At 35.5% G+C, this 20223-nt stretch overlaps 1 protein-coding gene across 2 annotated transcripts; it reads right to left on the minus strand.

The window, feature by feature from the left end:
- Positions 1-1342: 1342 nt before the first annotated feature.
- suz12a (SUZ12 polycomb repressive complex 2 subunit a) lies at positions 1343-16847 on the minus strand. 2 transcript variants are annotated; one of them, XM_087243407.1, is made up of 16 exons: positions 16204-16847; positions 15553-15599; positions 14769-14833; positions 14492-14560; positions 14333-14382; positions 13777-13862; positions 10727-10946; positions 10512-10614; positions 10050-10155; positions 9775-9955; positions 9594-9679; positions 9222-9365; positions 8930-9087; positions 7326-7524; positions 6156-6235; positions 1343-3070 (listed from the first exon to the last, which is right to left on the minus strand). In XM_087243407.1, exons 1-16 carry the CDS (start codon positions 16373-16375, stop codon positions 2866-2868), a joined length of 1971 nt encoding a protein of 656 aa, XP_087099533.1. In that variant the 5' UTR covers positions 16376-16847; the 3' UTR covers positions 1343-2865.
- Positions 16848-20223: the final 3376 nt, after the last annotated feature.

Below are 20223 nucleotides of genomic sequence, written 5' to 3' on the forward strand. Positions count from 1 at the left end.
ATTCAAACCTCGTGTTATTATCACTGATAAATGTTGTTGTCCATAGCACTACAAGCCACTGTACAGGTTAGTAACGGACTAAAACATGTTAGACGGAGCAGCGTGGCACGCTATACAATGTTGTTGGAGATCCGACTAACAAATTGGCATTAATTCAAGTATACTTAGAATGTAAAAGGCCAACTATTAGTTTTCTATTTAGAACAACAAAATATTGTTGAAATTAATCTAAACGTGGATATTTAGGCCTTCATCTACAAACTTATAATCCTGTGCGATTATTATTAAAATACTTTGTCTTGATTAAGTAGATAACAGATCTATGGGGACCACATAAAAAATATCCTAATCTAGGTAAGTAGGGTTCTGCCGGTTTAGGAGAGTGGTTAATCGCCTCTGTTTAATGACCAAGACTGACAAGCTTGTATTAAGAGATTGTATACCCGGCCGGTGCAAGACTCAAGATGCTATAGGAATCTGAGTAAATGAGAATAAGGTATAATAACAAACCAAAAGAATATTCAATCATAATCTAAAATAATGTGGAAGGAAACAAAATAATCTTATCAATGTTTTATAATTGGAGTCAGATAAAACGAGGATAAATATATTAATATTCTAAACCACTTCATACTAAAATTGGAGTCAGATATGAGCTAAGTTTAATATAAATCAACATTGTGCACTGGACAGACCGAACATGCAGTGAACCTTCATCCACCATTGGATACCGTCATTGAACCAACTGGCTGGACCCTACAAAATAAACAAGCTCTGTAGAAATAGCAACATTTGGATGGCATTTTAGCGTTCTATGCTATAATATTAGAGTGCCTCTGGCCACACAGCCACGGGTGTATGCCCGTGGTGAATGCGCATAACCGGATGTGTTTGTGATCTCACTGGCCCAGATGTTTTTTTTTTTGTAGTACCCAAATTTGTTCGCTGTAGGCTTTGCCAAGCAAACTCTATAAAAGCCAATGTCTCCCTTTGCATTGAACTTTGAGTATCTTACATTTAGAGATGTCATTTATTTTCACACAACTACAATACACATCAAATAAAGTTTAAAATACGATATTTGTAATGGACCACCCCGTTAAAAAAATGGTTATCAAACATTTTTACAATGACTTAAACAAAATGGCATTTTAGTAAATGACAAGAATCTTTTGATAACATATAACAACTCTTCAATGTAGCCACAAAAATACTAAGTAAATGTCATTTTAAATCTTTACACTTAGCAAACATCCTCCAATTGTCAAAGTATTTTTAAAACCCTTTTAAAATACCCTTTCATATGCCCTCGTTTGTTTTCATATATACATGACAATAAGTATGCAGTGTAATTTTCCCTTTAATATGTTACACTGAATGACAATGTTAAGTCATTTCAAATATACTTACATTTATTCCTCATCCAAAAAAAAAAATATTTTGTAAAAATGCACTTTGACTCAGACATGACAATGGAATCTCTTAGCACCACAAAAGGTCAAAACAAATGTCCGAACATGAGGTATCAATGGCAAAACAAAACGACAATATCTTTATTTTAAATAAAGAGCAACCTCAAGCACTTGCTGCAGCATAATTCAGAAACACAAGCATGTTTCATAATGTTCCTATCATATTGATGATATAAATATCTTTTGACGTTCATTTTTAATCAGCAATCCACGTCTTGTGTAACAAATGCTGTATTAAGACAGTTACACAACTGCTTCGGCCAGTTAAGTTATTGATCTCCAATGATGAGTAGAAGCATTTTAAAACCAGTGCACAAAATAAAGCAGATCCCTTTGTTTTAAAACCGATGCAAACAACAAAAACAAGTATGCGAACTTTGAGGAACAAATTCACTTTGGTCTAAAATAATCTTCCTTCCGGAATGCAGATCACCATCAGTCTTTTATATACACACATTATACAACAGCTTTCCCTTAGAAACACCTGGGCACCATGAAAACCAGTAGAGCACTGTGATTAAACTAAAACATTTAACTCGACAACGTGTTGTGTGCAGGAAATCGTCATTGAAATTTTTTAAACAAGTAAATTCAACCGCATCACAATGGTTTACACCAAAGTTCAAACCCTGCTTAAAGTCCATGTTTCCATGGGTAAGGCAAGTGTAAACAATTCTGCAAGGTTTAAGTACCCTGTACGTCTCTGTGTTACAAAATCAGTGGAATTAAGGCTCTGAAAAACTTCATAAGCACAGCAGTGTAGATGTAGACGACTTCAATCTGATAATCCAATAATAAAAAAAAACATTTCATTTGAAGTATTTTTACTTCAAGCACCATATCAGAGCAAACTATTTTAAGTCTAGGAGTTCAGGAAAAAAACTGTAGTTCAACATTGACAAACTACCCACACACATACAAAGAAAAACAACCCTATACACAGCCAAAACTGAAATGTTCAAGTTTTCCATACGAGTTAGTCAGTCCCTGTGAAAAATACACAATAAAAGCAAGTGTGTAGGAGCCATTTGAGTCCATCGGTATTCAAAATATATTAAAAAACAATCTTCTTAGTTCTTTTAAAAATGGGCACCTAAAACAAGTGCTAAAAATCTGCAAGAGTTGCAGGGTTTTGTGTGGATGGGGAGAAAGAAAATACAAATCAGACCTGCTTGTACTGTCCACCATAAAGACGAACGGCATCTTCAAGTAAATTGACATCGAAACAGTTGTCTTCTGATGACTTCATGACCGTGTATAACCACACAACTGCTGCCAACACAACATCCTGAACCCTGTGAGTGTGCAGAGCGTGTTCATATCCAGGAGGCGTCTGACAGAGCGTTTCAGTGACTCAGGGTCTTCAGTATTCAGGTTTGCTGATTCACCACTGTCAGTCTTGCGCTATGGATTGCTGTGTGAGATCTCTCAGGTGAGTCATGGCCTTGTCGATGGTTGCTGTGGTTATCAAGCCGAAGTCATGCATATTGATGAGATGGAGCAGGGCGTTTCGGCACAGATTCTTCTCCACCATGATGGTACCGTGCTGCTCCACAAACGACATACAGGCCTGATTCATTTGGTTGTCAGCTATGAATCTGCATGGAATGAAAAAAGCTCATTACTGGCAGAAACGTGATCAACCTCTGAAAGAAGATAAGCTCATGTAACGTGCAAGCTGATACAGGCAATGTATTTTTTATTTTACGAAAAACATATCCCGCCTGATGATAGGTCATGCTGGGTCAAAGCTGCATTGTTGCGTGAATACTGAAGTTGTAGAAACATCACATTTAAAACTAAATTCAGAAGTAATGTAAAATAATCTACCAGCAGATTTAAATAATGTGCAGTTACAAAGACATCTATTTTACTTCCCTTTTAAAGCATTTAGATTTAAAATCCAGTTCTTCCTAAATTAATTGCATCTTCATTTACTCACCGCCCGCTTGTTCCAAACCATTTGAGAGATTTTTCTTTGTTTTTAACAGAAAAGATATTTTGAAGAACGTCAGAAACTAGTAGCCATTGACTACCATAGTATTTTTTTCTACCTAGTATAGAAGTCAATTTCAAACATTCTTCAAAATATCTTCCTTGTTATGCAATAAGAAAGAAAGTTATGATAAATGCTAAAAATTCTAATAAAAATCCCTTCATTTGCAAAGGTTTTTATGCATGAAGAAAGTTAATCTGAATAATTGGAGATGGAAACAAACGGACTAGGCAAGGGCTGGTGTTCTGTTGATTTGTTTTACCTTGTCAAATTGTCCTACCTCCCATTTAAAAAATAAGTATGGCACATTTTGACAATGCAATATGCTACCCATCAGATTTAGCCACCAGTGTAAATTTTATTGTGGAGTAATGTGATATGAAGCTGTAATATCGCCATAACCAACCTAATCCCTAACCCCAACCTCAGAACCATTCAAATATAGTGTTGGTAGTAGACATGGGCCGACATAAGATTCAGACGGTATGATAACCTTTGATAAAAACATCACGGATTCACGGTATTATGGTCACTGCTCTAAAATATATTCTTTTAAAATGTCTGGGTAAAAAAGAGGGACTTTTCCCCCTTTTGAACACAGTGTATTTTATTTTAAGAAACATGTAAAATAATTTGGAAGAGTAAACATGTCAGGCTAAATGAATTATTGACTTCTGCGGTCTTCATTTAATTAAACAGATTTTTTTTACAATTTAAAATGGCATCTTTAGATATCTTTTCTGCTGAAGAAACTGCTGTTCTAAAAATGATTAAATAAATAAATAAAAGTTAAAAAATAAAATAAAATTGTACACATGGCTTAGAAACTGTATTGTAGAAAACTTTGCCAGTTTAAAACCTTGACTTTTCCAAACCGCGAGATACCTTGAAAACGGTTATTGTCCCATGCCTAGCATAATCTGATGGGTAGGATCAAAAGTATGCTTTCGTTTAATTCACATATTAGTAATATTTCACGATCTGCCTTTTTTTTTTTTTTGCGTAACATTGATAGACTTCGCCCTTCACTATCCCAACAAAGTACTGAAGTGCTTGTACATGGCTCTGGTTACATCAAGGATTGATTATTGCAATTCCCTCCTATCTGGTATCCCTCTTAACCAACTTCACAGATTACAGTTAATCCAGAACTCAGCAGCTAGGGTAGTCACCCGCTCGCGTGCTTCTGACCACATAACTCCAATTCTCTTTCACTTGCACTTGCATTGGCTTCCTGTTCTTTATAGTGTACAATATAAATTTTTTTTATTAACTTATAAAGCTCTTCACAACCTGGTACCCGATTACCTCTCTGGTCTTCTTCACTGGTACACTCATCGGCACTCACTGAGATCTTCTGCGGCTGAACTGTTATCAGTTCCAAATTTTAAGATGAAGTCATTTGGTGGCAGGGCTTTGAGCTACACAGAGTCCACCTGACGAATATCTAACGTTAGAGAATTCTATAACTGTGGTGTTATCGCCAATTTTAAATCCCAGGTTAGAACCTTTCTGTTCACGATTGCTTTTAATGACTTTTTGGATTAATATTATGTTTATTACTTTTCTGTCTTGTTTTTATAATGTGCCTGTGACATACTGTAAGGTGTCCCTTGAGTGCTCTAAAAGGCCCCCATAAATAAAAAAGGTATTAAGTCAGGACACTGGTGTAAGATTCTGACAGTATGACAACCTTGAATAAAAATATCACTGTTTCACGGTATTTTAATTGTTGCTCTAAAATATATTCTTTTTAAATGTCTACGTAAAAACAACAACTTTTTCCCATTGAACACAATACATTTTATAATAAGAAACATTTCAAACATTTTGAAGCGGTAGCTTTTGATGTGGAGAGTCCTTTTCTTATGGAGATACTGTTGCCCTAAAAACCTAAATAAAATAGCTGTATTTTGCCGGTAAAACATTGACTTTTCCAAACCACAGTAAACCTTGAAAACGGTTATTGTCCCATGCCTAAAACAGACGCAGAGAACATTCCACCCACATGACTAATCAGCAGTTTCCATTACGTTGCTAATACTAAAGTCAGTCACTATCAACTTGATAGAAGTGCACCTAATTTACATTTGTGATTAGTGCTCGGAATAATTGAGTACACCCCATTTTGAAGATGAATATTTTCTTCATTTCTCAGTGAATATAGGCAGTGTACGTTAGCGTGTTTGAACAAAACTGATTTATTAAACAGATATATTTATTAAATTAATATTTTAGTCACCAAAAATATTTTGAAATAGAAAGATAATACATCTAAAATCATGCAACCTATAGGAAAAAAATATCAAACTACAAAAGTTCAACAAAATTTTCTACATTTTTTGTTGCTCTTGAATTTTTTAAATTTTGTATTTAATATTTTTCTATAACATAAATTTGGGTGTACTGGTTTTGTACTGTTATAATAAGTTATTTTTTAGATAAGCTCCAGATTTGGCTTCAGTACTGACTAATCTAATGTATATAGACTAATACATTATAGTAAAGCTTCCTTTAGAAAATATTAATTTAAATTAGAGATTTGTGAGGGTGTAATCCCGGCTTCTGAGATGACAATTAACAATAAAATTAAAACATAAGTACAATTATTGATGAAAAAAGGCCACAAATGGCTGTAACATCTCTTGTGATAAAAAAAACAGTGGGCAATAAATAAAAATACATACCCATGTTTCATCACGAGCAGGTTCCACAGTTTCATGATCTCTTTCTCTCCTTCATTAACATCTGTGAACTCCTCAATTTGCTGATGGGCAGTAAAGAAAAAAAATATTTAAGTATATAAAAAATATATTTTTTTAAATATATCCTAAATTTAGGATGCGCTACAAATAAGTGTTGTCATGTGAATGAAATCTTCAATATGATAACCTGAAGCTTTCTTTCTCATGACAACACTTATTTGTAGCGCATCCTAAATATGAAATGAAACATAATTTGTATATTATATAGGGCACTTTTTGTTGTGCATTTGTTTACATCTAATTCACATTGATTCTGGGAGTCAAAACAAGAGTGACAAGTGAACTATGGGTATTGAAAGTTACAAGTAATAGAACAAATGAATCTAATAAATCCAAAGAAAAAGTGAAAAGTATCAGGAGGTATATTAGACTGCTGTTACTTTAAGACCAAGTGCACAGAGAAAGTATACTGATGCACATCATCTCGGAAAGGTAAGTGTGACGTGATGACATGTAGGAAGTCAACTGAGTGTTTGCATAAAGGCTGAGATATTTTTGCATGTTCTTGCACTTTAATTGACAATTGTAGCTCAAACTGACAGCTATCCACAGAAAGGGGGAATAGTATTTTAATTTTCACATGCTGTATTCTCAAGCGGACATTATAGAAGTCTTCAGAAGTAATATGTTTCCAGTAACGCCAAGACCCAATGCCAATCCTATTTTTGTACCCCTAACCCTCTCCCTTGGCCCTTGAAACAGAGTGTTTAGGGGATGACCTTTAAAATATACTGCTAAGAAATGGGACAGCACTACAACATCTGCACATGTCAGATGATCAGACAATGGTGACTGCTGTGGTTATTCCAGTAGTAATTTTTTGGTATTTATCTTCAAGAAATCACTGAAGTCAACAATATTATGTCATAACAATATAATGTGACAATAAAATCCTAACTGTACCGTGCATTTACAATGTGGCCATATTAATCTATGTAAATCCACGAAAACAACATTAATGTTATACATGACACTGCTAAGTGGTAGAATTGGGATTGGGCCCAAGTCTCTCACACGCACACAGAGTCACAACACACCATTTGCCCTACTAACAACACTGAAGCGGTAAGAATCTTAAGACTGCTTCCTCACCATAGCAGTCTTCTCCCTGAGCCAATCCGGGTCTCTCTCGTCCTCACTGTCCACTTCCATTTCCTGTGGTCGAAGTGGCGTGCAGCTGTCACTGTGGAAGTACAGGCGGTTGTGGCCACTGATGTACGTTCGCTGCTGCTCCTGCTCTCCATCCTCCGGCTCCAGGAACTCAGAAAGGCTGGGCTTTGAGCGCTTAGGCCTGCGGAAACCACAATACTCGATTTTATCACACTCGATTAAAAAAAAAAAAAATAACATTTGGGGTAAACAAAATTAACATTTATAAATGTTAGGGTTAGAACACAAAATTATGAGAGAGAACAACTGTATTACAATTATTTATGAAAGATCAGACTAGAGCAACAGTTGCTCAAACTTCAGCCTGAGCAGGAATAAAATAATTAAAAGATATATACGCATTTAAAAAAACTTGTGTTCCTTTTTACAGGATGCAATAAAAGTCACAAAGTAATTTGTTTGCAAAGTTATAGCTTAAAATAGTATTTATGATGTACAAGATCATTTATTATCTGCCATACAGTGTGTGCATGTTTCCATCCAAAAATGCAAATTTACTTAATGTGCAAAACTGGAAAAATCGCATAAAAGACATGCGAATCAAAGCAGCGTTTCCATCCAACGAGTTTAGGAAAACAAATCGCCACATCCTGATTAACTGGCGCCATATTTCAAAAGTAAAAGCAGAATTTGCTGCGGTAGGGAAAGTTGCGTGAATCTTTTCCTTATTTAATAAATGACTTGCGCTTCAAAAGACAGTATACCGACATGCAATGAACGCATGGCGGGTTTGAAGGCATGAGACACGCAACACACACTCTTGATAGTTCTGGAGGTAATTAATAATATAATAACACCAATACTGAAATGGTTAAGGTGTTTTAGCCAAACAACCAAAACAACATTTCAAATGTTTTACAGTGTGCTCAGCCTGCTGGTTAGTCCATTCACACACATTTTTTTTCATCACATGATCTCTAATAGCAAAATAACATGACCTTTTTAATGTGCATACCGGAATTTGTTCAGTAAGAGTTTTCATTATAGTTTATGCACATCTTTTCTTATAAAAAAAAAGTTTATCCTACTCAGTTATGCGCATACATTTTTATGCAAATTTTAAAAATGCATGAGCATCTTTACATTTCCATCAACCGATTTTTCATGCGCATGACCAAAACATGGCTAATGACAGATTTATAGCAGTATTTATAGATATATATTTTTGGTAGAATGCAGCTCATCCTGTTATATTCATAATGCATCATTGTTCCGAATTATTATATTGTAATCATAATCATTATATAATACAAAGCAGCACTTTCGCCACTGATGCAGCATTAATTTTCTAATAATAACTAACATTAATAACTCTGAGTTGCATACAAATAAAACAACCAAGTAATGTGGAGATGATTATATTCTGTGAATCACCTTTTCTGATGAAATAAAAATAAATATGCAAGCCATAAACGCAACAGAAAATATCATGCAACACCTAACAATGAAAACCATGCAGCAGTTGCATGTTTTATTCTCTTAATTTCTAGATACTTTCAGTCTTTCCATTTTCAAACCATACAGACCTGCAGACAAGGATCTGTGTAACTGGAGTCCTCTTTACTGGACCATTACGGCTAAAGGCAAAGCCAGGCTGGCAGAGGATGTCCTGAGGGTTGCCCACATAAGACCCGTCATAGCATTCATTGATTGACACATCTATCCTGGCTCCTTTAGAATGAGGCTGGGTAAGACGACAAATATCAGACATGTCATTCAATCCAGACCAAATACAAACAGTTCATAGAATGATTTCTAAACGAGGTGTAAACACTGTCGCTGCAATGATTAGGACTGATCTGCCGACATTTCTCTCACCACATAGTTGAAGATGAAGCGGCTGTGCGAGAGCTTGAGGTGCTTAAGGAGGCTGTAGAGCTTACGGCAGTTCAGCGTGCACCAGGGACAGTGCAGGTCTTCTCTGGCCTCTGTCTGCTGCCGTGTGTTATTGTTATACAGGAACTAATACGCAAAAAAAAACAGACACAGGAGACCGTGAACACACAATAGATGCCCCATTTAAGACCAACAACAGATCAGGAGTTATGGACCGCTGCAGAAAAACAAACAAGAAACTCCACAACCTTTTGTTGGTCAATTTAAAGACCTGGGTGACATATACGTGATGTAACTCTGTGTACAGTCTCGATTAAAACTTTGTTGGTAAATTTATAGATGCTTATTACTCACCTGATAACAAACACGTAGTTTCTGACAAGGTTCAATGTGAGTTTGTTCTCTTCTAACTGGTAGATCAGTGCCTAAAGAATCATTAACTGCTGCAACAAATAATCAGAAATTCTTTTCAGTCAAGTATTGCACATAAATATCCTCAAATGTTTCATACCTGAATGATTTTAAATGATCTTACCTACAGCCTGTGGTGGCTTTACATTACTAGTTTTACTGCTGTCTACTGTGCTGGACTCAGAATTGCGTGTGGCCAGCGGTTTAGCAACTGGTGCTGTCGCTTTGTCCGCTGTGTCATTAGTCCATCGCAAAGTGAACTGCAGTGTTGGTCCCTGAGAAAAGGTCTCGAAGGGAGGAACCCACTGAAACACAAAAGATCAAAGATGCCTTCATGACATACTAAAATCTCTCAAATACTCACACGTGTATTACTGAATCACACTGCCTGCACCTCACCTTCTCATCTAATATTGTTTCCCAAGTCGCCCTTTTCTTGCCTACAGGGCTCTCCTCTATCTCCTGCATGGAGACTTCATATTCACCATCCAAAAGCTGGAGGCGTCTGAAACGCAAAAAAAACAACAAAAAAAAAAGGTCTTAAAGAGATGAAAATGCTGTCTCAATGGTTTCAATGTTTGAACCTCTTTCTTGTTAAACACAAATGAATATATTTTGAAGAAAGCTAAAATGCTGTAGTTTTCCGACTAAGGAAGTCAGGTTTTCAGCTTCCCTAAAAAAAGCATATTTTGTGTACAACAGAAGTCAGTTAAGAGGTCAAACAGAAGAAACTCAAAGGTTTGAAATCACTTGAGGAGGAGTACATTTTTTATTTTTGAGTGAACTTTTCCTTTAAATCAAGCAAGGACAGCAAAGAAGCAAAACAAAGCATTGTTTTTTGGTTGCTGTAAGAATGATTACCTATTTTTATCAAAAACAGTCATTTGTGCCACAAATGTAGTTTCTCCATCATCCTGATGAGAGCAGTATCTCTTCTTCCTGTTAGATAGCTCTTCAATAACATCTGAGAGAAAAACGGTTGTTGTTTTTGTGAAAAGGCTTTAGTAAAACATGAATCGTATTTTAAGGTAGAAGATTATCCAAAGCTTGACAGTCAGAAAAGCTGAAGCTCATACTGGTATCTCTGGTGGTCATGCCATTGTGCTCTCTTCCCCATGGACGAGACGCTCTAAACAGAAGGGAGTAGGACTTCACCGTGTTGCTGTTAACAGGCTCAAACTCGTGGCTGGGCACTACCAGAGTGGGAAAAGCTCCCAGCTTGGTAGGACTGATGTCTGGGTTGAGGGGAACCTGCTTTTTACCCGTAGGCACTTGCTTCACTGGACAAGTCACATCCTAAAACAGAATGAAAATTAGCACATTTTTACAGAGGCTTTTAAAATATTAGTGTAGAATCAATATTTACATAATTAAAATGTTACTATATTTGTGGCCCTATTTTAACCTGATTTTAAGATATGTTTTTGTCAGACAAACCATGAGGATCAGTATAGATGTGGCTACTATGGATGATGAATGGCTAGATGACGCAAAGACACTGTAGGTGTTTTTCTCTAGTAAACTAGCTCACCTTTGTAGGCAGACTGTTTAAAATCTGCCATCATTTAAGTTGGTGTGCGGTCTTTGAATGAGTGTTTGAGCAAACAGGCTTATAACTGACATGTGTAACAGACGTTTGCTCCAATTCGACATCAAGCGTTCTACAAAGGGGACTGGAGAGAATGTGAACATTTAAATCAAACTACATTTGTGTGCAATATGTTATTGTGATGATATTCATTTACAGACGTATATTATTTCACATTTTTCCAGCGAGTTATCAACATTCCAAGGTGAACAAAAAACTTAATGTGCAAAGTGAGCAACAAACAGGGTCCTGTCAATCGAGCTGGTTATCGCAGTTGGATATTAAATGAGAAAAAAAAGCTAATTATTCAAAACTGTGGAGCGAGAGGAATGGAATTGAAAATCAATGTAACTGTTAGATTAATCTGTACCAGCGTTTGGTAATGTGTATGCGTGATGTAGCCTACTGTATTTTATTCATTTATTTACTTCTGCCCATAATAATGACAATTCATTACATAGCTAGCAGTATAAATGACCTGATGCAAGAATTCAACCGGTGGGCCGTGACCCACTATTGGAACTTGGCATTCCTGCAGGTAGGTCGCAAAATAGCTTAAAATTAACTTAAATTTTATACTAAAATGGTTTGATTTCATTATTAATATTAGATTAAAAATATCAAAGTAATAGCTTTTCTCAAGTTCTGTGAATGATTAGTTGCAAAAACAGCCTCATCCCTGTTAATTACAGACTTAAAGGTGGCTTAAAACTCCCGTCCGCTGCACACCAACTAGAACTGCATTTTTTTAATTGTATAAAGCAAACAGTCACGCAAATGTAAAGGTTAAGATGATTAGAGATATAAATCATAATCAGCTTGTGCATTCCTTGCATCTGTGACTTGTACACTATCACACAGAGTCACACAGTTAAGTCTGTTGATTCACAAACATGGCGTGCCCTCTTTGTCTAAATTATTGTCCTGCGAGTGTTTTATAATGGACGCACACCCATACAGGAGGATCTAGCAAGGGTCAGTGGTGTTTCTGTGGTATACAGCGGTTCACAGTTCCTCTCAGCTAACTATGATAACATCCAGCTGCAAACCAAACCGCTTTCAGATCAATGTCCTTCAATAGATTTAGAGCAGGGGTGCCCAAACTTTTGGTTATGAAGGGCCAAAAACCTAACTAGATTGAGGCTAGTGGGCTGAAGGTAAATATAGCTTCCATGGGTACTTACTAATGTATTTGTTAAGATTTTAAAATAATTAGAAAACATTGCTTTGAATTAACTATTACAGTATATTTTTTCCTTTTTATAATGAACTTGTTACAGCAAAAATGATCCTATTTATAATAAAGTTTAGTTACGCTAGTCAAGCTGCACCTAATTTTGCTGTGATTTGCTCGCAGATGTCTTCTGCAATGTCCTCCATCTGTCGAGTGGCAGTATTTACATTTTTGCACTGTATTAATCGACGTATTTACACCTTAACATTTAAATGAAACATTTCATTTGTCTTTTTTTTAGCTCAGCAACACAACAAACAAAAAAAATATTTTTAATTAGAAATGATAGTCGCTGCATTCGCCCCAACTCCACCTATTATTCAAACACCTTTCTCAGATGGGATGGTAGGCCAAATTCAAGGTTACAATGAGCCAACTTTGGACCGCGGGCTCTTGTTTCAGCATCTCAAATTTAGAATGTTTTAAAATTTCTTAATAGATATGAATGGCAGATATTTAATCAGTCCAAATACTCCCCTGTATGTTCACTTATTTAGGAACAGGCAATGAAATTGTAAAGAATGACTTAAGTAATCAGGAATTTGGGACATTTAAATCTGTGCATGCTAAAAAATATATAGAGATTAAAAGATTTTTTTTTTTTTAAATGGAGCTCTTAGACTAGAGAATATTAGTAGAAGGTAAAACAAATGTTTTTGCTAACAAAGAAAGGTTAAAAATAAGCATTTTCTCTAGATAAGCAGTGACAGGTGGGCCTTTAAAAGTTGTTCTGAAAAGGAGGTTGGCCCCCGAAGTGAAAAAGGCTGAGAACCCCTGACCTTATGAACATGTCGATATACAGTATCCTCGTTCAGATCAAAAAAATGCTTACTCTATTTGTTTATTTTTACATTTTTCTTCTTCTTCTTTTTTTTTTGTCGAAGGCTTGTTTACATTTGTACTTTTGTCATGGTACACTACTGAATGTAAAAATCGACAGTTAAAATTAAATTCAGTAACATAATTTTATACTGAAAATCAGTTAAGTATTAATCAATATAAATATAGTGATAAGTGACAACCCAAACCACACTTTTTCTTCAGGAAAAAAAATTCCCCAAAATATCCTGATGACTCATGCTGCACTATGCTGATTTTTCTAGTGCTTCAAACACACTGACTTGTAAATACAAGCAGAACCATGAATTCACCTGGTAAACTAGCAATCGGATTAAAAATAAACCTTCATTAGAACAGATACAGCAGCAAGAGAAGGATAAGAGTTTTTTTCAGATTGTAGAAGCTTGATTTTGCTAGAGTTAGTGTACAAGGTTAATGTAGCAGTTATTTTAATGCTGTATTACCTTTCTTTTCTTGTGGCAGAGCTTGACGAGTAGCACTTCTACAGACACAGAGTTTTCTTCATTCTCTGAGTTCTGCAACTGCTTCTCTGATAAAGTGAACAACAAATCACAGTCAACATGTGAACAGGAGAAGGGCTGGGCAATATGGCAAAAATGCAATCTCGATAATCATTTTCCATATTGAACGATAACGATAAATATTTGGATATCAGTTGATAATGCTATCAAGGTTTAAAAAAGTACCCCAACAATGCCTGACGCCACACAAATTAGAGTGCATGACATAAAATGACATAACATTATGAATGACATCACATATTTTGAATGATAAATTTTCACTGGCCAAATATTTAGCACATCTCTAATAAACACATTTTTAGATTTCCATTGTTGCACATTTCTGCTGTGTAAGTTGCTCTTAGATCAATATAGAGTAAAAAAAAAAAAGTCCAGAGCTTATGGACATAAATTTTATTGCAATTCGATATATCGTTTATCGGCCTAGCCCTAAACAGAAGTATTATGATTTGCACTCAAAACCTTAATTTTAGCTCACCAGTTTTATGGAAGAATCCAGTGAAAGTGAGTTGAAGGTTTGAAGCCAAACTGCACAGCAAAAAGACTGCAGTTAAAACTTCTGTATGCACTAATACAGAACAGTAATACAGAACAGACAGTAAGCAAACAAAATAAATCTGAATCAAAAACAGCTTACTTGTGAGATTCTGGATCCACTTTTGACTTCTCCACTTTAAACAGCAGATCATTCAAACTGAAGCTCTTTCTAAAACAGCAGACGCCAGCAAACATTTGGTTATTTTGTTTAGCTCTTTGATATGCAACTTATCTTACAGCAACTGAAGAACATCAAACAGTTGCAGTGCATTTGTCAACATGCAAATTGTCACACATTTGTCAGGCATGTGTAAGGAAATGAAAGGTGTGGCTTTTTGACGAACAAAGAGATTAAGATTAACATGCAATTGTTTTACCTTTTTGAATTAGTTCGCGAGTTTCTGTGGGACATATATGTAAGAGATCGGTGCAGGAAAATTGGCTGATGGGAAAGGGGAAAAAAAAAGTTATTGTGGCAGGAAAGTCCACGTTTTTCACCTTGAGTCAATGAGCAATTCCAGCATTATGGATGTAACATTTGCAGTAAAAACTCAATACATAAATTTACAGAGAAAGGATATGTTAACATTATATTTAAACATCCATTTATATTCACAAAATTAACCAGAGTTATGGGATCAGAAAAATATCAATCTGCAAACATTTTTATATTTACAATGAGGGAAATAAACATGCGTTATGAATGTGACCAAAAAGGTTAGCAGGTTTGCAGTATAAAACATACTTTGTAGAAATTCTGTGAATTAAACTGTACAACCCCAAAGAAATAATGATAATCAAAAGGATAAGGGTTGAATCTATATAGTTAAAAAATGATTGATTTTATTTTACTTGACATTTTTTGCATTTTTAAGGAAAAAGCTTGGGTTATGGATGCGACACCTCTCTGTTATGAATGTGACAGGTGTAAAATTGCCATTTGTGTGACTGGTAAATCGAATGTAATAGTTTGAAAACATTGACAGAGACATTTTATTATTTTTACAGTACTGTAAAATACAAGCCAACACAAAAAACCTAGCAAGGGTTTTGCGATATTGGTGAAAACATTTTCTTTCATGGCAAGGTTGACATTTCAGTGTAATTGCTTCACTATAAACAATATAAATGACATAATATCATTGATTATAGCCTACTTACAGTTATGAGATTCCTTGTGCGAAGAAATCTGTATATTTGAGTTGGTTCTGTAAACAGAAGAGAAGAATCATAATGATGTTGACAGATGCAGATTCATGCAAAGTATGTTTATGTCAAAATTTATACATCAAGTTACATGAACAAAATAAACATTATTATCTTACAACTTCTGCAAATCAATCATTGGCCACAGTTTAGCAAAACAACTTGTCTTAGCCAGTCTAAAAAAAATAAAAACTACAGCATAGCTTTTCAAAGGTTTTGGGTTATTCATGGTTGTTTGTGTCCTTTTTTGTGTAACAACACCTCTCTCAATGACATTTTGAAATGATTAAACGCATTAAAGCACGTGTCATCTCTTGCACGTGTCTAATTTTCATAAAGGATGTGGCCTACACAACCATCCAAAAATGATATCCCTCAATTCTGACGAAATCCATAACATGACTCCTAAAACTCTCGTCAAAAGTAACATTTAAGCATTTAATATACTACTAAACGCAATTTGCCGGTTAGTAATGTTATTGTTTAGCCTTCAAGCGAGGAGTTAGTGCATTCGTACAACTGTATACCCTTACTTGTGCTAGAAAACAACATTTTTAAATGTTTCCAAAGCAAACGGGGTAAAAAGTTCAAATTAGACCAACTTACTCTCGAACGCCTCCAGGAAGAGTTGGTGGTCGGCTTGGATCTGCTCCATCTTGAGTCGCTTGACTGAAGTCATCACAACACCGGACGATGCGTGAGCTCCTCCATTAGCGGCTTTACTCGCGCTGTTGCCATAAAAACCATTCCCACCCGAGCCGTGCTTTTGTGGAGCCATCCTAAAATAGCGTTCGTGGGGTCGAACGAGACGTTTGAAACGGAAGCCCAGCGGATTCAGCCGAGTCCTGAGCCCAAACAAAGGGAGAGCAGCCGAGACCGGTTCGCCCCCTCAACAAAGTAACAGTTAACATCCACGAGCAGTTCAGGCTGATTTGCAGACCGGATGGAATTGGCGACAACACGAATGCACGTAGACAATTAGGAAAAACAGGGTAATAACGTCCCAAAAGCGATCGCCTAGTGAACTCTTACCGGATCATGTGTAATTTGGATTCCACGCGACGGACTACAAAACAAACGCGGCAGAAAGTATGCTTAAATGTATGCGCTTCACTGCTGTTTGGCTACAGGAAAACTTCCGCTGTGGTCTGTATACACGAATATAATGTTACAAGTAAACCCAGAAGCCCCTCAGGGAAACAGCCTAAAGTCGAAAGTGCTGTGAATATTACCCGCCCTCCTTCTTGAATGCATTGCACACAGCTGATAAAAGCTCGAGTTTGAACATTACAGTCAAGTTTGGTAGAGAGTGTGCACTGTGCTCGCCGCTGCCTTCCGTTTCGCTTATTATGTTTTCGCGGGAAATTCGTTTTTTCGGAGCAGAGCGGGCGAGAAGATCATCAGAGTAGGAAATATGTTGTTGATGATTGCAAGATATTCAGTAATATGCTTCGTTAGATTTTTACCATTCATGATACTGTTATGGTGGGCACTTCTATGTACAGTGAATAATTGTTTATTATAAACTATGTACCAATTCAATATGGTGATTTCATTAGGCCATGAACATTTCCTGGTTGTTGTCAACTATTTCATATCTGTAACAAGCAAGTAACAAATCACAAATACTCCAACTACTGTATTTAAGTAGATTTTCTCAGAAATTAAAATTTAAGTTAGTTACTAAAATATGTTCTTTTACGTTACCTTGAGTACAGTTTTACTGCAGTATCGGTACTTTTACTCCACTACTTTCCTTCAACCTGCAGTCACTATTTTTATTCCTGTCAATGGGTATTAGAAAAATCAGTCCTGTGATTACTGTTCAATCAAATCGCATATAGAAGTAAAGAGGTAAATGTCATCTTTCTGAACGTCCTCAAGACATGGGTGATTTATAATTGCAGTAAACTGTTTGGAAGCATTAAAAGTGTCCAAGAAGATGTGCAAAATCTTTACATACATTGACCAAGAGACTGTTTAGATGCATGTCACTGATGAGAAGATAACGGATGATTACTGTACGATGACTAAAATGGCTTCAAACACCCAGCAGGCACAAGACATCAACATGACGTCAGATTGACATTGTACCCTATTGTGATGGGGGCGTTGCAGTTTGTTTGAAAATGAAAGTGGGGTTGATGTCAGAACCCAACATCAGGCCAATGTCAATGTCCAGCGTCCTACCTAAAATCAAGCAAATATCAATGTCTAAGAGTTACGGCTTGACGTTGTGTGGATGTTACCACTGTGACGTCTATCAGATGTTGGATTTTGGTTGCCATACCTGACGAATAAATAATAGTATTTGACGTTAATCTGACGTTGGTTTAAGATGTTGGCTTAACTTCAGACTTTGGTCACTTTCCAACACAATCTGAAATCAACCAATTGTCCTTAGACACGGGCTAGACATTGAATATTAGTCACCCGATATCACATCCTAAATCTAACTTGATATTAACGTCTTATGACGTTGTGTACACACATTCACAATGTACATTTACACACATTCACAAATTACATGTAAATGCATCAGCTTTTCACAGCGTAATACTCACTACTCTTGAGAACTTTAGAAAGATCTAGTTTTACTCATACTTTGAGTAATACTTACAACAGATACCCAGTACTCTACCTGCACTTCATTTTTAGGCAAGTAAAGGTACTTTTACATGAGCATGATATTTCAGTGCTTTTTCCACTACTGGTGACAGTTCAATCATAACTTGATGTTATAACAGCTATCATAACAATATTTATGAATATGTGGAACTTTTTGGCTCGCAGAAGCTATTTAAATTTAAAATGTAAAACAGGAAATACGTCAGGACCATTGTTATTGTTTACATGTCTCAAAAGGGTCTATAGAGTGCAGTGGTGTTGACAGATTAAAAATAGGTTGTTCATCACAGCTCCTTGTTCTTGAGGAATTGTTCAGACAAACATCTTCAATGTTCAGATTCTTTATAGGCCTATTATGCATAAGCATTAATGTTAAATTATGTGAAATTGTTAACTGATGTTTAATAAGTCATTAAAATAAAAAGTTGTAATTAGTAACAAAAAAATAATGCTATTTTACAACATTTGTAACAACTTCTGTAAGAAATGTACCTACTTCTCATTGTTTGCATTAGATAACGCTTTAACTTATATGGGATCTCATTGTAAAGTGATACTATATTGTATTTAATAATCCTTTTTGCAATTTGATTTGTTTGATAAGGTGTCACGGTAGCATAATTTCCTCACAGCAAGAAGGTCACTGATTCGAGCCTCGGCTGGGTCAGTTGGCGTTTCTGTGTGTAGTTTGAATGTTCTCCTCGTATTGGTGTGGGTTTCCTCTGGGTGCTCTGGTTTCCACCACAGTCCAAAGACAGGTGAATTGGTTAAGCTAAATTGTCCGTTGTCTGAGTGTGTTTCCTAGTGTTGGGTTGCAGCTGGAAGTGCATCTGCTGCGTAAAACATATGCTGGATAAGTTGTCGGTTCATTCCGCTGTGGCGACCCCGGATTAATAAAGGGACTATGCTGAAGGAAAATTAATAATATTTTACTTTGTTTTTTTATTGTTGTGATGTTTCTTCTTAAGAACATTTTTACTTACTTTCTGCCTCTGATTATATTACTTTCTTACACATATTAACAAAAATATCTGGGGGTTTTTCCACTAAACTTTAATAAACCAGCTTTAGGAAAGCCTGTTGATTTGCAGCTGATCAAACACACTATTGCTTTAAGAAAGGATTTAAAAGGCTTTGTATCTCATTTCAGTTCATTCATTCATTTTCCTTCGGCTTAGTCCCTTTATTCATCAGGGGTTGCCACAGCAGAATGAACTGCCAACAAGCAGTGGATGCCCTCTGTCAACTCATTTTAGTTTATTAAACGTTATTCAGTGTAACAATATCAAAATCCCCATAAATCTTAGAACTAATTGTTTGATGGCACATTAAAAGTCTCAAAAACACAAACTTTTTAGGTCATTTAAATTTATCACCAGTTTACTTATGTGTAGCAAAAGGTTTTATATATTTTAAAACATATTTAAAGATTGTATGATCCTTTATTATCTTATTTAAATTGTCACCTTTTTTGAATGAATATTATATATGTAATAATACTAGCCTATGTATTATGTACGATGACAATTTTTCTTTTTAGCTCTAAAATTTACATTTTTTTTTTTTTACTTTATTTCGCATAAGTGTGGCCGCTCTCATTTTAATTGGAAAATATAAACAATTACGTTATGTTGTTGTAAAGCAAATGTCACTTGAAAAATGTATTTATTTTTTTATTATGCGAAAAGTAAAAATGATCAATTGTATCAATTTAAATGAACAATTAGTATCAATAACTGTTTTATATCTTACTAAGAGAGTATTCACTGGGTAACGTTACGTACGATAAATAATTTTGAAGATTTTTTTTTTATCAAACTTTTATATAGAAAAGAAGAAATTTACAATATAAATCAGGAAGTAATCTGTAGAAGAATGCAATACAAGAATATACAATTACAAAGTGATAAGAACAATACGTAAAAAGAAAAGAGTAATAGAAAGAAAATAAAAAAGAAAATCAAAATGAGGAAAGAGGAAGTACAAAATTAAATTAAA

The sequence above is a fragment of the Danio rerio genome, chromosome 3, assembly GCF_052040795.2.
Source record: "Danio rerio strain M-AB ecotype USA chromosome 3, GRCz13ab, whole genome shotgun sequence".
Taxonomy (NCBI): Eukaryota; Metazoa; Chordata; class Actinopteri; order Cypriniformes; family Danionidae; genus Danio; species Danio rerio.